This window comes from Pteropus alecto, unplaced genomic scaffold (assembly GCF_000325575.1).
Source record: "Pteropus alecto unplaced genomic scaffold, ASM32557v1 scaffold146, whole genome shotgun sequence".
Lineage (NCBI taxonomy): Eukaryota > Metazoa > Chordata > Mammalia > Chiroptera > Pteropodidae > Pteropus > Pteropus alecto.
In genome coordinates this window covers 32,732,591-32,752,112 of record NW_006442107.1, presented here as the reverse complement: position 1 = coordinate 32,752,112, position 19,522 = coordinate 32,732,591, and the positions used below count along the sequence as shown (strand labels likewise).

The 19,522-nt window shown below is 34.6% G+C and overlaps 1 protein-coding gene across 2 annotated transcripts in view; it reads right to left on the bottom strand.

Moving 5' to 3' along the window:
- The window catches only part of TWSG1 (twisted gastrulation BMP signaling modulator 1), a 42,541-nt gene that overhangs the window by 9,679 nt on the left and 13,340 nt on the right, over window positions 1-19,522 (bottom strand). For both annotated transcript variants that reach the window (XM_006920077.3, XM_025038688.1), the window contains exon 3: window positions 15,526-15,625. In XM_006920077.3, the coding sequence (XP_006920139.1) occupies window positions 15,526-15,625 (100 nt within the window). The remainder of the gene's footprint in view (window positions 1-15,525; window positions 15,626-19,522) is intronic.

Genomic DNA, 19,522 nt, shown 5'->3' with positions numbered 1-19,522 from the left:
TTCTGAAGAATTAGGGAGGGAGCAGGGTATCAAGTCATGCAGCTGTTCTACAGATAGAGCTTCAAATAATCTTGCTATTTTCAGATCTAATTCTTTCTCTTATACCCCACAAAAGCCAAAAATGATCCTTGGAGACTCTTTGGGAGTTTAGCTGAGAAGGTCACTCCTAATCCTACCCCTTTTTACTTTTGGCAAATTATTTTGGTGTTTCTTCCAATCTGTTTATTAAACAGCAAGTGTCTCCATCTTTCCTAGATAGATAGATAGTTCTTGTTAAAATTCCTTCCTCTCTTTCTCTTTGTTACTAAGAGTTGACTTTCAGTTTTATTCCTTTATTTAATTTTACTGCAGTCTTAAGTACGAGGGAGAAAAATGTGTGAATTTAAACCATTATGTTGAACCAGAAGTTATAGTTACTTTAAAGAGCTGGAAAATGTAATGAATTATTCTCTTATTCTCTCCTTCCATCTTTTTTCCCCACATACTTGTATCCAGCTTCCTACCGAACATCTTCACTGGAGAACCTTACATGCCTCTGAAACTCAACTATCCTAATCATCTTTCTCAGCATACCTGGGCCTTATTACAGAATCCTCTATCTTGGTTCCCTGTCACAATATATCCAGTCACACAAGCCAGAAATCCAGAGGCTATTTTTGGCTCACTTCTCCTGAATTCCCATTTCCAAAGTGTCACCAAGTGCGATCAAGTTTAACCTTCTAATTATTTTTCCAATAAGGCCACATCTCTTTATCTCTGCTATCGCCTTAGACCAAACCTTCATCAAATTTTGAATGGAGCTGGAAAAACTATATGTTGGTAGATTTTAAACTCTATTTTTCATTCTTTCGTAAACTCTAGCTACTTTAAAACACATGCTATTGAATTTTACCATCTCTTATCCCTCCTTCCTTTTAGCTATTTGTACACTCAGCCACTTCTCCCTCACTTACTAATAACTTCAATACCTGGATCACTATTTCGTTTCAGCCATGAGACCCATTATCATTCTTGACAATTTCAATATTCACAGTGAAGATCCACCCTGGCCTCTTGTTCCTAGACCGCCTTAGTGATAATAATTTTCAAATCTGCCTCAATCACTCAACTCATAGGTCAATCATTAATTCCCTCTTTTTTCATATCCAATTCAAACCAAACTCTGACCATTTACCCCCCAAATATTTCCTGAATCTGAAGCTGCACCATTTCCACTGCTGTCAACAATCCTAGTCCAATCTACCATCATCTTTTAAACTAAACTGCCTAATGGATCCTCCTGTCTCTTCTCTTTGTACCCTGAAGTCCACCTTTTATATAATAGCCAGAATGATCATTTAAAGCTGTAATTTAGATACCACCATCGTACACTCTCCAGCGGGTTTCCATTATACTTAGGACACAATCCAAACTCCTTTCCACAGCCTGCAAGACCTGGCCCTTACCAACCTCTCCTACTCATCTATTATTCCGTGTTTACTAACACCTGGCTGCACTGATCTACTTTCTGTTCTTCAAACTTGGATTGTTAGCCATTGTATTTAAAACACTTATTTTTGATATTAAGTGGTTCGCATCAATAATTTGTTGTTAACTAAAGTTACTAATTTCTAGAGTTCATTAGAGATAAACTCTCGTTAACCCTTCCAAAAGTTAGAACTTTCAGTGCTGACAAAAGGAGGAAACAAAAACTCTTTGACATGCATGATTCATGAGACTTTTAATTGAATGAAAAAAAAGACCAAAAATGTTATTAAAAGATGCTCTCTGATCTAATTAAAAATAAAGTTATTCTAAACATATCTTGGAGCTTATTATACTTTTTATACAATAAAAAGTGTGATAAATATGTACTTCTTTACTTGAAGTGTGTATGGGAAACAACTTTAGGGAGAGGAACTGGGGGCATAAGGAAGGGAGACATTTCAATATCTATACCTTCTTGTAGTGTTTGAATTTATTGAATTTAAGTAGTAATTTTAGTTTTTAAATTACGTTTGAAAGAAAAATACATTTATGTTAATTGTAGTAGATACTGGAAGTCCTTCATTTTTATATTTTCTAAAATTCAACATAATACTTCCACTTAAATAACCTACTTGGATGTGCAAAATTATTACTTCATTAGTAGTGTTCTTTAAAATATTGACTATATTAGCACAATATTCCAAATATTCAAAAAAGAATCTATTTGAATAGTAGTTCCTAAAGTGTAGTCTATGAACTCCTTAGAGTCTCTAAGATCCTTTCAGAGGGTTCTATGGTCAAAATAATTTTCATAAGACTGTTTGTTTTTTGTTTGTTCATTTTATAGTTCTAACATTTGCACTGATGGTGTAAAAGCAATGATGGGTAAAACATTTGGTGCCTTAGCTTGAATCAAGGCAGTGACACCAAACTGTTACTAGTAGTCATTGTATTCTTTACCACCAAATATAGTTTACAAAAAGCGGGGGAGGAGTTCCACACAAGAAAATGTTTATTGAAGCAATAACGATGATTAATTTCATTCAATGAGGACTGTTGAACACAAGACTTTTTAATATTCTGTGTGATGAACTGAGAAATACACAGAAAAACATACTATATACTTAAGTACAATGCTTGTACCAAAAAAAATCATTTATTGAGTTGCGAGCTGAACTACCCACTTTTTGCTTACAATACTATTTTTACTTAAAATAACTACCAAACTATAATTATGAAGAATTGTATATATGATATACATTTTACTGAAAATGAATTAAGCGAGTATGTTACTTTAAGGATACAACTCACAGTATTTATTATTGATAATGAAATTCAATTTTCAAGCAAAAATTAGAATTTTGGAACACTTGTATCATCCACCATGACTTGACTGTTTCCCAATACTTAAGTACTTTTCTGATGACATTAGTGGTAAAGTTAACTAATGTGATTTTTGGGGATATTATATAATGAATGTGTCAATATTTGGAAGATCTGCATGACCCAGTGAACTCATAATTTCCAATGGCCAATGCATGATGTTATAAAATTATGCATGGGTAAAAGTTATTCCAAAATTGAAGACAGACTAATGGATTTTGATGTAAAAGAGTTTTGAAGAGTTTCAGAATTGGCTTTAGATTCTACTTTGTAACTAACCTTTAAGAAGTTACCACTTGTCCAGTTTGGGTGTAGTAATAAAGAAGAATATTCACAATGATCTGAAAAGGCTATTAAAATACTCTTCTCTTTTCTAATTACACAGCTGTGTGATGCTGGAATTTCTTCGTATACTACAACCACAGCAGCAGATCGCTAAAGATTCAATATTTCAGATTACAGAAGGGTCCTGAGATTAAAAGAAAAGTTTGAGAACAGCTGCATTAGAAGAACGGATAGTAAGAGACTATAGCCATTGTAGCTAGATCACTAAGGCAGAATGTGACCTACTATTACCCAGAAAAAACAATGGGATGCAGAGCATGTGATCAAATAGACATCACTTTGAGAGGGCTACAAGAGTAGACAGAAATTTTCATCTCTGGCTCTTAGTTTTCTCAGCATAAATACAAAGTGTAAATCAGAACCTCCAGTGGATACATATAGTTTTAAAAAGAACCAAATTAATACTATAATTGTCTTTTTCTGAAAACAAAATACCCATTGTTTCAAATTACAAATTACCAAAAAGAAAAAAAAAAAGGAAAAGAAACAATTTATCTGATGATATATAGAAGATGCCGTGATGCAAAAAGGACACCACTGAGACAAATGACTGAAACTGAGAAACGAGGACACCCCATTGTCTAGAGCAGCTTTCCTTAATCTTTTAAAACCCATGCCCTGTTTTCATAAACAAAAAATTCTCACCACTGTCTGTCCTCTCATGAGTTGATACAGTTCTACAATGCCTCTCAATGCAGACTCAATGCATAATACCAAGTATAGAAAGGCAGAAGCAACATTAGAAAAGGCCACAACAATGCCATCTAAGTATGCAGTTCTCAAATGGTCTGGCTAAATCCAAAGAGAAAATGTAGAGTTCGCTGAATATATACCAATCCCATTATCTTAATAGAGATCACGAATGACCAGTAGTTGTAAATATCTATTCATTAAATCCAATATCATTTATTAACTTAAGAATAATAGTTATAATGGCTATAAATGAAAGCTACTATGTTGCATTATTTTAAAATGACACCATATTCACTTTTGTCTTCATAAGAAGCTGAGTAATATATACAGTATAACATACAAGAAGTCATATAATGCAATGGGTCACAGAACATGGATTTAAAAGCCAGACTATCTGGCTTGAATCTTGACTTTCCTCCAGACTGTTTGACCTTAAGGAGGTCATTTAAACTTTCTGGTCTCAGTGTCTTCTGTAAAACAGATGAGGGATGATAACACTCTCACGCATCTTAGGTTTGTTGTAAGGACTAAATGAATTGATATATGAAAAGTGCTTGATACCTAAAAGATGTTATATAAACACTAGTTATTATTTTCACAAAATATTCCCTGACTAGGTCAATCCAATTTAGATGTTGCTACACTAATATTTTAAATAATTAAAAATGGTTTCACTAGACAAAATTCTATACATGGAATGCATGATCTAAGAAGTTAGGATCTTTTTTTTCTTCAAGATATCTTTTAAAAAGCATCAAATTACAAATGTCTACAATTAATTCATTCGGTAGTAGAATCACATCTGATTTTCTAAACTTTTATAGCACCAACAACACTACTGTCCTTTGTTTAATGGACTGATAAACATTTTAACTTAATTTCTTTGTTTTAACAGATAAATCTCTATTGAAAGACATTAAGGACATAAAACATTAAAAAGAAAGCAATACCATGCTTATGTGTAAGAAGATTCAATATTAAAACTATATCAACTCTCCACGAATTTATCTGTAGATTTAGTACACTTTTAATAAAAATTTTAAGGTCTCTATTTTGACAATAACATATATGAATAGATATTTCTTTTATACAGGATCATACTGTCCATACTATATTTTTTCCTCTGTAATCTATTTTTAATAGACTTTTTAATAAGTTTTACAGAAAAATAAAAAAGTACAGAGAGTTCTCTTATACACCCTTACCCAGGTTCCCCTATTATTAACAGCTTTTATAGTATGGTACATTTGTTTCAATTCATAAATGTTAATATATTATTATTAACTAAAGTCCATACTTTATTCAGATTTCTATAGTACTTACCTAATGTCCTTTTTCTATTCCAGTGTCTCATTTAGGATGCCACACTGCATTTGGTCATCATTTCTCTTTAGGCTCCTCTTGGCTAAGGCAGTTTCACAAATTTTCCTAGTTTTTGATGACCTTGACAGTTTGAGTAGTATTAGTCAGGTATTTTGTAGGATACCTCACTTTTAGAATTTGTTTTACTCATTATAAGATTTGGGTTATGGGTTATTGAGAGGAAGACCACAGAGGTGAAGTGCTATTTCCATCGCATCAGCTCAAGGGTACATACTATCATCAAGATTTATAACTGTTGATGGAGACCTTGATCACTTGGCTAAAATAGTGTATGTCAGGTATCTCCACTGCAAGTTACTCTTTTCCCCCCCTTTCCATACTGTACCCTTTAGAAGGAAGTCACTATTAGCAGTTCACACTTAAGGAATGTGGAGTCATGCTCCCCAAATTAAGGGCATAGTATCTACATAAGTTATTTCTAATTCTTCTGTATGGGAGATTTGTCTTTTCTCCTCCACTAATTTATTTATATCAGTATAGACTCATAAATATTTACTTTATACTGTCGATTATAACCCAATAGTACTTTATTTTGTTGCTTCATTTCCCCAGCTTTGGTCACTACAAGCTATTTCAGTTGGTTCCTGTGTAAATTTGACATACGTACATCAATATGGGTAATTTTATTTTTACACTTCCTTGCTTTTTGGTACTATAATATGTTCCAGGCTTATCTTGTGTATTTTCTGCCTCCGTATTAGAAACAGCCATTTCTCTAAGGAGCCCTGGTTCCTCTTACTGGATAATGGTATTAGAAACCAAGATCTGGGTAGGAGATGTGCTTATTGCTAATGGGGCAGTATCTCTGCTTAAAATGTCTTTTTAAAAAGCAAAGGATATATAGGACATATACTACAAGCACATTCAAGGTTCTTTCTTGGACAAGGAAGGTGAACCATGCATTTGAGTGATTTAAAAAATCCTTTAAATCAAAACAGGCCCCTTGTCTATTTGGGTCTCATATTTGAGGTCACATACAAATATCAAAAGCAAAAGAACTTCTAAATATTCATAATGCAATCCCCAAACCTGTTTTTATGATAACATAAGGGACTTTTAAATAATAAGCAATTTACTTTAGACATCTGGGGCCAATTATAATTTTTAAGAGTCAGGAAAGTTAAATCAATCTAATGGCCCAAGGGTATCATAAAAGAAAAAATTATTTAAGGTCAATTTGGAGTAAAGGTACTACTATTCAATTTCTCTGAAAAATACGTCAGAATTAAGCCATTACTGTTCCATTTTGACTACTTAAAAAAAAAAAATCACTTTAATTAAAACAATTACCTAACAGCTTATTTTGGGGAAAAAAGGTTACTGAAATTATTTCTGAATATTATACTATGACTCATATTTGATGTAACTAACACATTTTGGTGGGCTCAAGGCAAAGAAAAAGGGTATTTAATGACTGTCCTTGAAAATTCACTAAAAGGAAGGAGCTACTATTACTAGTAGAAAACACTTATGACTGGGGTCATCTAGGGATTAGGTCCTTGGCTATTTGTCCCAATGGATAAATTCAACTCGATTTTGTTATCAGTTTTTTAAATCAATACATCAGCTTCCACAGTGAGTTATGAATAAAAAATATGACTCTAGTCTTTGGTGCCCTTAGTACTTGTCAAGTAACAATTATAAACATCAATCAAACATTTTTAGCAAAATAAATCCCAACAAAAAAAAACCTATATCCTTTGGCATATCAATCTGCCATATGTGTTCAATCAAACATTTATAATGGTTGAATTTGGGGAAGATCATGATGTATCTGAATAACTTGCATAGTTTTCTTAAAGGAAGAACAACCAGTATTTTAAAAAAAAGAAAGGAAAATTATATTTGTCGTTAAGAATTTTAAAAAAACGTTTACCATACCAGTAGTTTAGCTGAACTCTTAGCACATATTTGTTCTTCAATATTATAAAGTAACAATGTGCTTTTGTGTGTGAAAAAAAGACAGAAATCTATTCTGTAGGAGCCAATGGATACACCTAGATCTGATCTGAGATAAAAGGGGCACAGTCACAACAAAAAGGATGGATGTTCCAAAAGGAAGATGGCACGACCTAATCAAGTTGTTACTGGAATTGTAGCCATGAACTGAAAGTCAGATTTCAAGGTATTTACCCATATTGATGTGTGTATGTCAAGGTATTTCTGTTATCAGCAAGCCAAATAACATAGCAGGATTGGAGAAGAAATATTTAGTTGATGGTGTGACAGAACCTATCAAAGGCTCAGGGTTGTGTTCCAAGTTTCAAGTGTATAACTGTCTGATATTGTTTTCCTGAGTTTTGCAGGCACTGTCCATGGCCTGACATTTCCCACCTTCTTTGGCCTTTTACATAAGCCCATTTTCTCTACTCACCAAGATAAGGTCTAGGATCTGTGAGACAGTGTGGCCAAATGGGTCAATGAGTTGTTACTGAAAAGCAGGTTTTCGGCAGGCTTCCCAGTCTAGTCTTGGAGCCTATAATACTTTCATTAAGTACTGGAAGTGAACTTAGTCTCAGAAAAAATTATTTCCAAATTAACATTATCCAAACAGTGCACCACTGAATTCTAGAATTCCATGGGATAGTGTTCCAGATGAAAAAGTTAATGGTTGCTATGTTTTTCTTCATTGGGATAAGTTATTCATTTTGTCTTATACTTTAATATTTGCTATTAATTCATTTTTTAAATGTACTTTAAACATGGATTGAATTCTAATTTCTTAAATTTGTCTATTATTAAATCATGCATCATTTCATGTTTTTCTAAAATGTATTTTAAGCCACTGTCTGGTACTATTTAATTCCATTTAGATGAAATTATAGAATATATAAAATTAATCTAAGGGATTAAAATCAGAACTGTAGCCATAAACTGGGAATGAGACATTCTCCCTCCTCACAGGATGGCATAGAAAGTAAAGGAAGTACACACTCCTTCAAGCAACCACAAAAAAATTATAACAAAACTACAGAGCAACCATTACACTGTCAGTCACCTGAGGTCTGGCTGAACAGAAGCCCTATAACCAGGTCACCTCAAATAACAGGTCACCTAAAACGGTAGGAGGGGCGGAGATGTGAAACGGCTGGTCCCACAACCACGTGAGGCAATCGAGAATCGGGAGGGTTATCTTGGCTGCAGAGCCATCTCCCCCACCTGAGGAGTGAGGGGTCCTGGCAACACACTGGGCTCCCCAGCCCAGGGTTCCAGTGCTGGGAAGAGAAGCCTCCAAAACCTCTGGCGATGAAAACCAGAGAAGGTTGTGGCTGAGTGAGACAGAGGGCTGCGGGAAGCGGAGACCTTCCCTTTAAAGGGCTCACACCTTAACTTGGATGGACTCACTCACTGAGCTCTAGTGCTGGGGCAGTTGCTCCAGGGGCGCCAGGGAATAGGGGGAGGCGCTGAGTTGTGCTTCAGGTGAGGGCTGGAGGGGCGGCTTGCTTCCAGACAGAGGTGTAAGCAGAAGCCATTGTTCATTTGTTGAGCCCTCCCCACTCCCAGCCTGCAGACACAGGTGCCATCAACTTGGATTACATAGTTCGCTCTGCCCAGGGATTTCCTGAGACTCCCCTTCTCCCAACTTGTTGGCCCACCCAAGCTGATTACAGTGATTTTATTCCATACAAATGGGCTCTCTTAGCTCCTGCTGCAAACTTTCATAAAATCTCACAAAGGCTCACAAAACCCAAAGAAGCAGCATCTGGCCTCGGCATGCCTTGTACTTCTTGCTGAGCAACCCCAAGCCCCACACCAGTGGCAGCAGGCCTTCGTTTCTAACTTGGCCCCTCAAGGCAACTATGTGCCCAGCATGGGTGGCAGCCATATGTGGAAAGTTTGGTGACTCTTACCAGATAGCCCTGGAGTACACAGACTGCGGCTGAACTTAGCCTTCAGCTGGACCCCTCCCATAGCACACCTACTAAATAATGCCACTCTACTAAGAATGGGAGACTTGGGAGCCCTGCCTAACATATAGAAACAGACACAGGGAGGCAGCCACAAGGCAGAGACAAAGAAGCCACATGAAAGGAAAGAACAAAGCTCCAGAAAAAGAATTCACCAAAATGGAGACAAGCAATATACCAGATGCAGAGTTCAAAACATTGGTTATAATGATGCTCAAGGAACTTAGAAAAAGAGTAGATGAACTCAGTGAGAACTTTAACAAAGAGATATAAAAAAAAAAAACAAACATAAAAATGGAGATGGAAAACATAATAGGGAGCCAGTGAGAAAAGAATACAATATCTGAGACGAAGAATACATTAGAGGGACTCACTGGAGTGGATGAAATGGAGGATCACATCAGCAACATAGAAAATGGGGCAGCAGAGGACACCCAATCAAAACAGCAACAAGAAAAAAGAATCCAAAAAAATGAAGTAGTTTAAGAAGCCTCTGAGACAACATCAAGCGTAACAACACTTGCGTCATTGAGATATCAGAAGGAGAAGAAAGAGAACAAGGAAATGAAAATCTATTTGAAGAAATCGTGACGGAAAACTTCCCTAACCTGGTGAAGGAAATATACATACAACTCCAGGAATTTCAGAGAGTCCCAAAGAAGATGAACCCAAAGAGGCCCACACCGAGACACATCATAATTAAAATACCAAAGGTTAAATACAAAGAGAGAATCTTAAAAGTAGCGAGAGAAAAGCAGTTAGTAATCTACAAGGGAGCTCCCATAAGACCAGCAGCTTATTTCTCAAAAGAAACTTCACAGGACAGAAGTGCTTGGCACCAAATATTCAAAGTGGTGAAAACCCAGGACCTACAACAAGAAAGAAAGAAAGAAAGAAAAAAAAGAAAGAAAAAAGAAAAGAAAAGGAAAAAAAAGAAAAGAAAAAAGAAAAGGGAAGAGAAGGGAGGGGAAGAAAGAGGGAGGGAGGGAGAAGGGGAGAAAGAGAGGGAGGGAAGGAGGGGGAGAGAGGGAGAGAGAGAGAGAGAGAGAGAGAGAGAGAGAGAGGGAGAGAGCCTGAGGGCTGGGGGAGGCACTAATAGGTCAAAAAAGGGGGTAGGGGAGAGAGAGGGAGGGACAGAGAGAGAGAGAGAGAGAGAGAAAGGGAGAGAGAGAGAGAGAAGGAAGGGAGGAAAGAATACTTATTAAAGTTTTAAAAAATGGCTACAGGTAGGATGAAACCATTAGTCCCAATTTCCTTGAGCCAATTCAGGTCAATTCTGGTTCAGGTTTATCCCACTGGTTTCACTCTCAAAAGTGTCCTAGTTTGGACAGTAAGTTATATGGTTACCTATCTATAGTTGAGGGAGGAAAGAGTAGAAGTGACAGATACAGAAGTGAACCACTTGTTTTATCACTGTTACATACATATGTCTTTCTAATTATGCAAATATATTAAATAATCATTAAAATCAAAGAGGAAATTAATAATTGCTAAAAATCTGAAACAGACTAACACATATGAACTTCATTTTACATCGAGTTGATCACATAACCAACCACCACAGAAAATTACTTCAACTGATCTTGGAAGACAATATCTGGGCTTACATCTTCAGTATATATTCAAGTACAAAGCAAGCTTATCTGTCATTTGATAGTCTTACTGATGTATTATAAGTAAAGCACATAAATACTTATATTATTGTTGTTAGGAACCAAAAATTTCAGCATACAAGAGTTACAGATATAAAATCAAAAGAAGTAAAAGACTCTGTAACTTTAAATTTTAATTGGCAATATTAGTATAAACTCAAAATTTTTCTCCTGTAGCTATTTATTAGCTCTGCTCACTAAAAGGGGCTAGAAGAAAAGTAGTAGCAACAAGTACCCCTAAGGCTTAGATTGTGGTGTTTAACTACCACTTTCTTCTAAAGGTAATCAAAGCTTCATGGAGAAATGTCTAATTCCAGACATGAGGCAGAAAAGGTATATAATGAGCCTGGGACAGTCTGTCTGAAATGAACAAAGATGACAAAAGTCATGTCAAAAGGACTCAAGAGCCAAGTTAAAAAGTCTCCTACTAACCAAAGAAGTAACATTTTGAGAAAAGAGAATGAGGGCAACTGATTAAAACACTAAATACATATTTTTAAAGCCATGAGTTCACAATGATGTTTAAAAAAGAAAACACACACACACAGAAAAAACTCTACCAAAAAGCAAAGCAAAAATATAAAAACGTATTGAACCCTACTGGAATTTGCTAGGACATGAAGTAAATATTCTGAAAATGGATAAAGAGAAAAAATTAAGTATTTATATAACATTTTGTTTATTTATCCTTTATTTCAGGGTAACAAAGGGCTCTAGTAAATGTGAGGAAGTTCTTTTATACAGAATTCCAGTTAATAAATATGGAAAGAATGAAAATAATAGAAGATCATTATTTAATAAAATTGACATGGCAGTGGTCATCAATGAAGGCTAAAGCCACTAAATAAAAGACTGGTAAGTAACTTACCATTGAGGCACCAGACTTTCACCATCTGAACCCACCGATTAATCTTAGCATCACTGAGAGCAGGACAACTAAATATTATTAATGTGTACTCTGTACAACTGTACCACTTCCCCAAAACTGAATGTGAATCTAATCAGTCTTTAGCTCTAACTTCCAGTCTATAGGAAATAGAGAGGATAGGATAACAAGTTAAATAACCACAGGAAGCAATCAGCCAAATCCACACTGTGGTATATATTCCATTATAATTTACTAGTTTCTTCGACAAGTCAATGGAATTTTAAAAGGTGGTAAGGGGAGAAGGAAATGTTTTAGAATAAAAGAAATCTAAGAAATTTAACAACCAAATATAGTAAGCGGACTCTGTGGGATCTTGATCTGATTAAACCATAAACAACATTTAGTCATTTAGAACAATCTGAATATGGACTGGGTATTAGATGTTAAGGAAGTATTAATTATTTTAGGTGTGGTAATGACAATGTATTATGTAAGAAGGTTTACTCCTTTTTTTTTTTCTTTTTTTGAGATGCATAACTAAGGTACTTTGGAGGTGTAGTGAAATCATTTATTTTATAATACTCCAACAAAGGGAAGATAAACAGAAGAACCAATAAATGGATGAAACAAGTATGGCTGTTGAAGCTGGGGAGTAGGTACATAGCAGTTCACTGAACTCTCTATATTTGAAAAGTAAAAACAAAACAATTTTTCACTGCCGTCCACCAAAAGAAACTTGTGGGTATAGATCTAAGTTCTAAAAACCATAAGATTTGAGAAATATATTGGAGAGCATGGATGAAAATGAGCTACGGTGGTTATTCTTATCTTAAGAGAAGATCAGAAAAGAGAAACCAAATCTTTTACAAAAGAGAGCTGGAAGAGAAAGCTTGTTAAACAAAGTATGTACTACAAGTCCACAGAATGAGACAGGAAGGAAAGGCTATACTCTAATGTGGATCTTCTCAGAGGTCTGCACCCCACCTATAAAAAAAAGTATGAGGAATGTTTCTACTTAGGAGGAGTGGCCACAAGTTTGCAAAGGACATCAAGAAAGCCTAATATGGAAGAGAATTACCTACAAGAAAGAGTACTGCTATACAAAAAGAACTGGAATATCTAAACTTTATCTTAGAAAATAAAAGATTAACTGAATTTAAAATGAAAGATAAAGTTACATTATGAACTCATTTGAAGTTTAAAACTGGTATTAAATCCTTAAAGGTAAATTTTTTAAGTGAGAAGTAGCCCAGAAGAACATAGGTTGCTTCTAAAATTGTAGAAATATAAGCATGTATGATTATTATTTCCCAGTAGAATTACAGACCTCCTTTCCTAGAAGCAGTAGCTAAATGGCAATGTTACTGTTGTGTGATCGTTAAAACACACACACAAACATACACTCACACACACATTATTTTAGGCAATTGTAAAAAGTGCATTTGTGTATTTGGCATCCATGTTTAAATTAAATGCTTGTATATATGTATATTAGAGATTAATACGCTTATTTTCTTTTTAACTTTTATTGTACATATTAAATTTACATTTAATGCTGTAAAATAATTCAAAGCTTCTTTTATTTCAGCTGACATATAAAAAAACTATAGCCCTCAAGGGCATAGAATAAATTGTTTATCTTAAGAGAATAGTGCATTAAGAACTCACTGATTTGACAGTTCTAAAACACTGGAGCACCTTCTAAGAGTCAGACACTATACCAGCTGTTAGAAATATCAAGATGAATCTAAGATGACAGAGGAAAAGACACTTCTGTCCTGACTCTTCCAAAATTCACTATAAAGCAATAAAGAAACACAAGAAACTGAAACCCTAATTCCACCCTGGAAGAACCTAAAAGCTAAATGTAACTGACTAAGCAGTCACCCTCCCAGGCAGATGCAACCACAGAACTCTGGAAATACTCAGGAGTTGGAGACATCAGGTATTGCAGAGGCAAGCTTATTTTGAGGACCTCCTTATTTTGAATTGGACCTCCAGGTTGCTCTCTTTCTTATCCCACAACTATAGGTGATGAGAGGGCTATTCTTCAGAGAAGTTAAACCAAAGAGGCCCTGGACTGGGAACACCAAATATTGTAGAAGGTAGAGATGAGGATGGAAAGAAACAAGGAAAGTAAATGACAGTATGCTTATTGAATACTGACATCACCCCTCCGTATCCCAGAACATTTGCAGCCAGCCATATTACCCCACCCTCACCCCAGGCAAGGAACTCAAAGATCTTACTCTGAAAAAGCTATACAACTCCAAAGGGAAAGATCTATAGATACTGAGATAGAGGGCTCCTCAATGAAAAAGCCAGCTCATCTTCTAATCACCTGACAGTAAAGCAAACTAGATTTTATGTCCTGTCTACAAGCATAGGGCTCTGGTCACTAACTTTTACATAGGAATAGATGGCTCAGGATCACCAGACAGTTGAGAAAATGGAAACAGTGTAAAGAATAGGAGAAAAAATTTCAACAACAACCAAACACTATAATTAACAGCCCCAGAAAGTTAAGAAAAATATCTTATCTATAACACAAGAATGGTATGTTCCCCAAAAAGGACAGAGAAGGGCTCTTGGAAATTAAAAAAGAAAGCCAAAAATTTAAACATTAATATAAAGCCTATAAAATTAGGAAATCTCTCAGGAAATGTTCTCTAATACAAATAGACAATAGAATTATTCATTAATAAATTAGTGTTTACACTGTTACAATCAAACTAGTATATAATACAAATTTATATTATTAAAGTAATTACTGATTTAAGTAGAAGTAGTGATAAAACTATATTGAAAGATAAGAGATAAAAGAGCTAAATCATCATCTACCATAGTAAGTCAACGGATTCCAAAATCAATGAATCAAGAGAATAAAAAGATATTATTTAGAATTATGGAAGTAATACCATACATACTTCAGAGATAAAAGTAGTTGTCTCTGGCATAGGATCAAAAGATTGTTTTAGCACTACGTGCATATATCTAAAGTAGGTGCATATATCCCACTTTGATAAAAACAGAGATTAATTTTAAAAGATCAATATGACGTCATACCTTTTCAAAAAGAGTTTATACTCTATTGGAAAGGACAGGCAAAACAACAATTATAGTAGCATGTAATACATGATCTAACAGAAGCAGGCAACCTCAGTCAAAAAAGGAAGGTTTCTGAGATAAGCAGACACTTGAACTTTGGTTTCAAGGATCAAAAAGAGTTAACTGGTTGAAGTGAGAATGGTGAGTGTTTCTCCCAGCAACAGTCTATATACTTTAAGTTTTCTTTCTAAAACACAAATGATAACATTCTATAAACATATTTTTGCACCTTGCTTTTTTTTTAATACATCTTAGAGACTCAGAAAGGCTTGAGAAAGCCTTTATCCTCAGAAAGCCCTTAAAAACAGCTTTTATTTTCTCAACGATCTTTTAGTGAAGTCTTATATAAAGGAAGATAATCTATTTTTTAATATGCTAAGTACCTATTTTTTATTCACAACTGTAATGCATGCTTTTTATAAAAAATTCAACGGTATAAAAAGTTAAAAATATAAAGTAAAAAACTGTTGTTCCTCCACTCCTACTTCCCAGAATAAGCACTTTTAATTCCTTCTAGATCTTTTTCTACAAAAATACACATATGTGTAAATGCCGTTCAATAAAAGCAAATGCAATAACATAATGTTCTATACACTTACTACATCTTATACACACACTAGTCTATATACATAAAATACATTTATATTCTTTGAAGTCTCTTAAAGTCAAAGACTTTGTGATAAGAAATATTAAGAAACTTTACTGCATATCAACTTACCAACACAATCACAGCACTCATCCCAGAGAGTCCCAAGACACAGCATACACTCCTTGCAGCAGGAACAATTTCCTTCTCCAGGTCGGCACTGGCAGAGCTCCTAGAAATAAGACAGATATTCAAAATTAAAATTCCAAATAACAATATTTAAAATTGTTAACTTTTTACAGTATAAAAACACAATATTTGCATTTATAGTAATTTACTCTCAGTGCAATTTTTATTAAAGGTTATTAACTATTTTAGAAACATAAATATCTACAATATTAAGTAGATTTATATTTTCTTTTGGACACATTCAGTGAACATGTTTTGGATGCTTTTATCTTATTTTGAAACATTTTATTAAAGAAAACATTTTCCTTTATAATCCATAACTTTACCCCCCCACACTGCCTTGAAAAATCATTCAGTACAAGCACAAAATCTGCTTTTCAGCTATTAGATTCATTGTTCAAATTAATATAAATGAACAGCCAACTTGTAGTGGAAGCTGTGGTTTCTCAGTATATAAAGTGAGAACAAAAGCATCTTATATAAACTTATTTTTATTGATCTACAACATACTATAACAGTGTACTTGTTGTGGTAGACTACAAAGATAGCAATTATTCTCCTCCCAATGACCACCCTCTTGACAATGTAACTTTGCAGCTCCTTTGATCAAGGGACAGTGTCTATTTCCAGATCTCTTGGATATAGGGTTACTACGAGATTTGCTTTAATCAGCATAATTCAATGGAAGTGACATCATATCTGTTCTGGGTATAGGACTTAAGAGTATTGACTGCTTCCACTCTTTTTCTTTGAACTTTGTCTAGAGAAGGCCACATGGGCAAGTCAGTCTACCTGAAGCCATCCTAGTCCATCCAGCTTCCAACCAACCTGAAGCTGATAACAGACACATGAATGAGCCCAGAAAAACCACCTGGCTAATATAGGCCCAAACTGCCAACTCACAGAAAGAAGAGCTAAATAAATGGTTGCTTTAAGCCACTAAATTTTAGGGTGGTTTGTTACTCCATGATAACTTATACAGCTTGCTTCGTAAGTGAAGATTCAAGGTCATTCCTTTAGTGCTTGTCACCACACTCCTAAACAAATCAAACTTAAAGAGAAATTCTGTAGCCATCACTGCCTACTTGGCTTTCTGGGTTATGAGACAGTATTAGTCGGGCATGAATGACAGGAGTCAAGGCCCAGCTCTGTAACCATAGAAACTTCCCTTGAAGACTTTCCTTAAGGACTTCCCAGAAATACCTCCCTTTTAGGGTTTAAATTAGCCCAAATCCTAGAGCACTAAGGCCATAAAAGCTGCTGGCCTAAACCAGCTACAAATGCATGTGCAGAAAGTACTGCCCATAACTTCATCTTCATTATACCATCATTATAATATCATGGCTTTGCCTAGAAGTTCATCAATCTAATTATAACAGACCAAATTCTGGGTAAGCACATGAGCACTAGGCACAGTGTTATACAGCAGCCAAATGTTAGTCAAGGTGACCTCACATATGGATCATCTAAGACCTCCCATCATGGCTCAAATACAAACAGACCTTGCCATTTCTGCATTTTTAAAAACTTAAACATAGCACATATTAATCCCTATTAAATTCATCTCATTACATTTCTAGACTACCAGCGTCACTTCATCATTCTAATATGACATATTTATGGTCACTGATATTTAATTGTACTGATAATAAATACTGATAATTTAATTATGGTGATAATAAACACTGGTATTTAATTTGTTTTCTTCTCCAAAAGTCCACTAGCTATTACACAGAATCCATATTTGTGCTATTTTCTAACTAATTAATTAGTTTGATGTCAATATATATCTGAGACCTAATACGTGCAAGTTGTAATACTTTAGTACTGCGGAATTCTATATAGTCAGGCCGTTTTGATGTACTACAGACTGTGGGTAACTTTGCTAGGCCTATTAGAAACAGAGGGACTATGAGGGCAAGGACTTCCTGAGAAGTATAGATGTTTTATCATAAAATTGTTGATGTTGATTCAGACACATTCAAACTTCCTTGGGAATCTAGAAAAACAGTCTCCAAAGCTATACTTTGTGACTTGTTTCTCCATAAAAACCTGTCTGTCCTTTGGGGAAAGAGAATATTTTCTGAGTACATATCTTTTAAAAACACCACCAGAGTTAAGGATATTGATACTTTTTGATTTTTAGTTTAATAAAGGTAGCCATTTGTCACAAGAAATAAAGCTTCTTTTAAATTTACATTTTACATAGAAAATAGCCTTTTACTATCTTACTTGCTTATATTTATATTATCTATTTAGCTCAGGAGAAACAAATTAGAAAAGTAACAAATTTATTCAAAGAATTGCCTCTCCTTTTTCCTATCACAAGTTCCAAATAGTAGCCTATTAAATGAATTATTATATATTATGCTAAATATTTAAAAATGAATGCCAATTTAATGGCTTCCATTAGAGAAATTCGAGTTTTTAAAGTATTCATTGTGCCTTTAGTAAAAGGTATTTCTGAGGTGTTTTGATTGGAATGAAAGGGTGAGTGATATCCCGAGATTACTGCTAACTAATGGAAGGTTAAAACTATGACTATTTAAAAGTTACTTGAACTTGACTGGATTATCTAGCCCTCAGGATTAAATCTATTTCACAGCCTCTTAATAGATATCTGGACTTTTACATGTCAGTGTGACAGAATAATATTCAGTAGTAATGTACTTAATGATTATGAAATTTGTACAACATTCAATTAGTAAGTGGCTGAGTTTTGACCCTAGTTTTAGTTAATTATTCCTGCTTTTTTAAATACTGAAATGAGAAATACAAAGCTTACTTCTTATTAATTCAGTATTTCAATGATTATAGTTATTACTCTTTCTTAGAGAGAAGAGCCCATAATTAAATTCAGATAATCCTTTAGGTTGTTTAATTAAAGGCATTATATCTTTCACTCTCAGTACCTGAATACAATTAGAAGTGCTACTGCCCAAGTTTAATCATTGTTTGTAAAGGTAATGTAAGTATCCTTGGTTAAGAGTTGCAAAACCAGTGAGTTGGAATTTAATAGTTAATTCTTTTGTTGCTTCTGCCAGTTAATGACCATATCATCTGCTTCCCTAGTTTGCAAGTCTCAGAGAAAGTGTGGGTGTTGCTCACAGTACAGATGAAAAGGCTAAGGAGTGGGTTAGTGATTCATCTGAGTTCACACAACTGGGGCTCTGACATCAGATCTTCTGACTCAGAGCCGTTCTTACCACCATTGCTCTTACATGTTAGAGCCAGGATAACAATGAAATAAGATATTTGTTTCCTCTGTGAAGGACAATCCTAGATGTTGTTTAAAGTTTGGTAATCACATGGCTCTATAATTTTATAATGGAAAAAAAAATCAAAATTTTATACTAAATGGAAAACAGAAATTTATATATTTGGGTTATCCCATATTGACCAGTACGGGTAATTAGAATTTGGCAAGTTGCTTAAAAAAAGCCTCTGGAAGGATAAAAAGTTTTGAAAAGAGTCTAATCATTTAAAATGTATATTACTACAACTGTATCAGGAAAAACCTTGAATATGACAGAGAATTTCAAATTTTTGAATGCCAGAAGACAGAGTTTTTATATAATTATTCAATCGACTTTAACAGAAAACCTTATTCTCTCTACAGCTAAGGTTCTGCAAAGTAAATGAAAGAGGTATTATTCATTTAAGACTAAGACTAGACTGAGTAAAAATTCATTTTATGAACTTCCAAATTTCCAGGCCAGAGATGGAAATTCATAACTTGAGGAAGAATCTTATTTACATTCTGATGTTCAGTTACTGATAAATATTTCCATTTTCTAACTGTTGCCAAGAGCTGAGAGATTTGTTAGCACTGCTGCCAACATGGGGAAACACCATCACTGAGAACAATATAGTCTAGTAGATAGCAAATAACTTGGACTTACAGGATCTAGATTCAAGTCCTAACCCATAAGCTGCACCA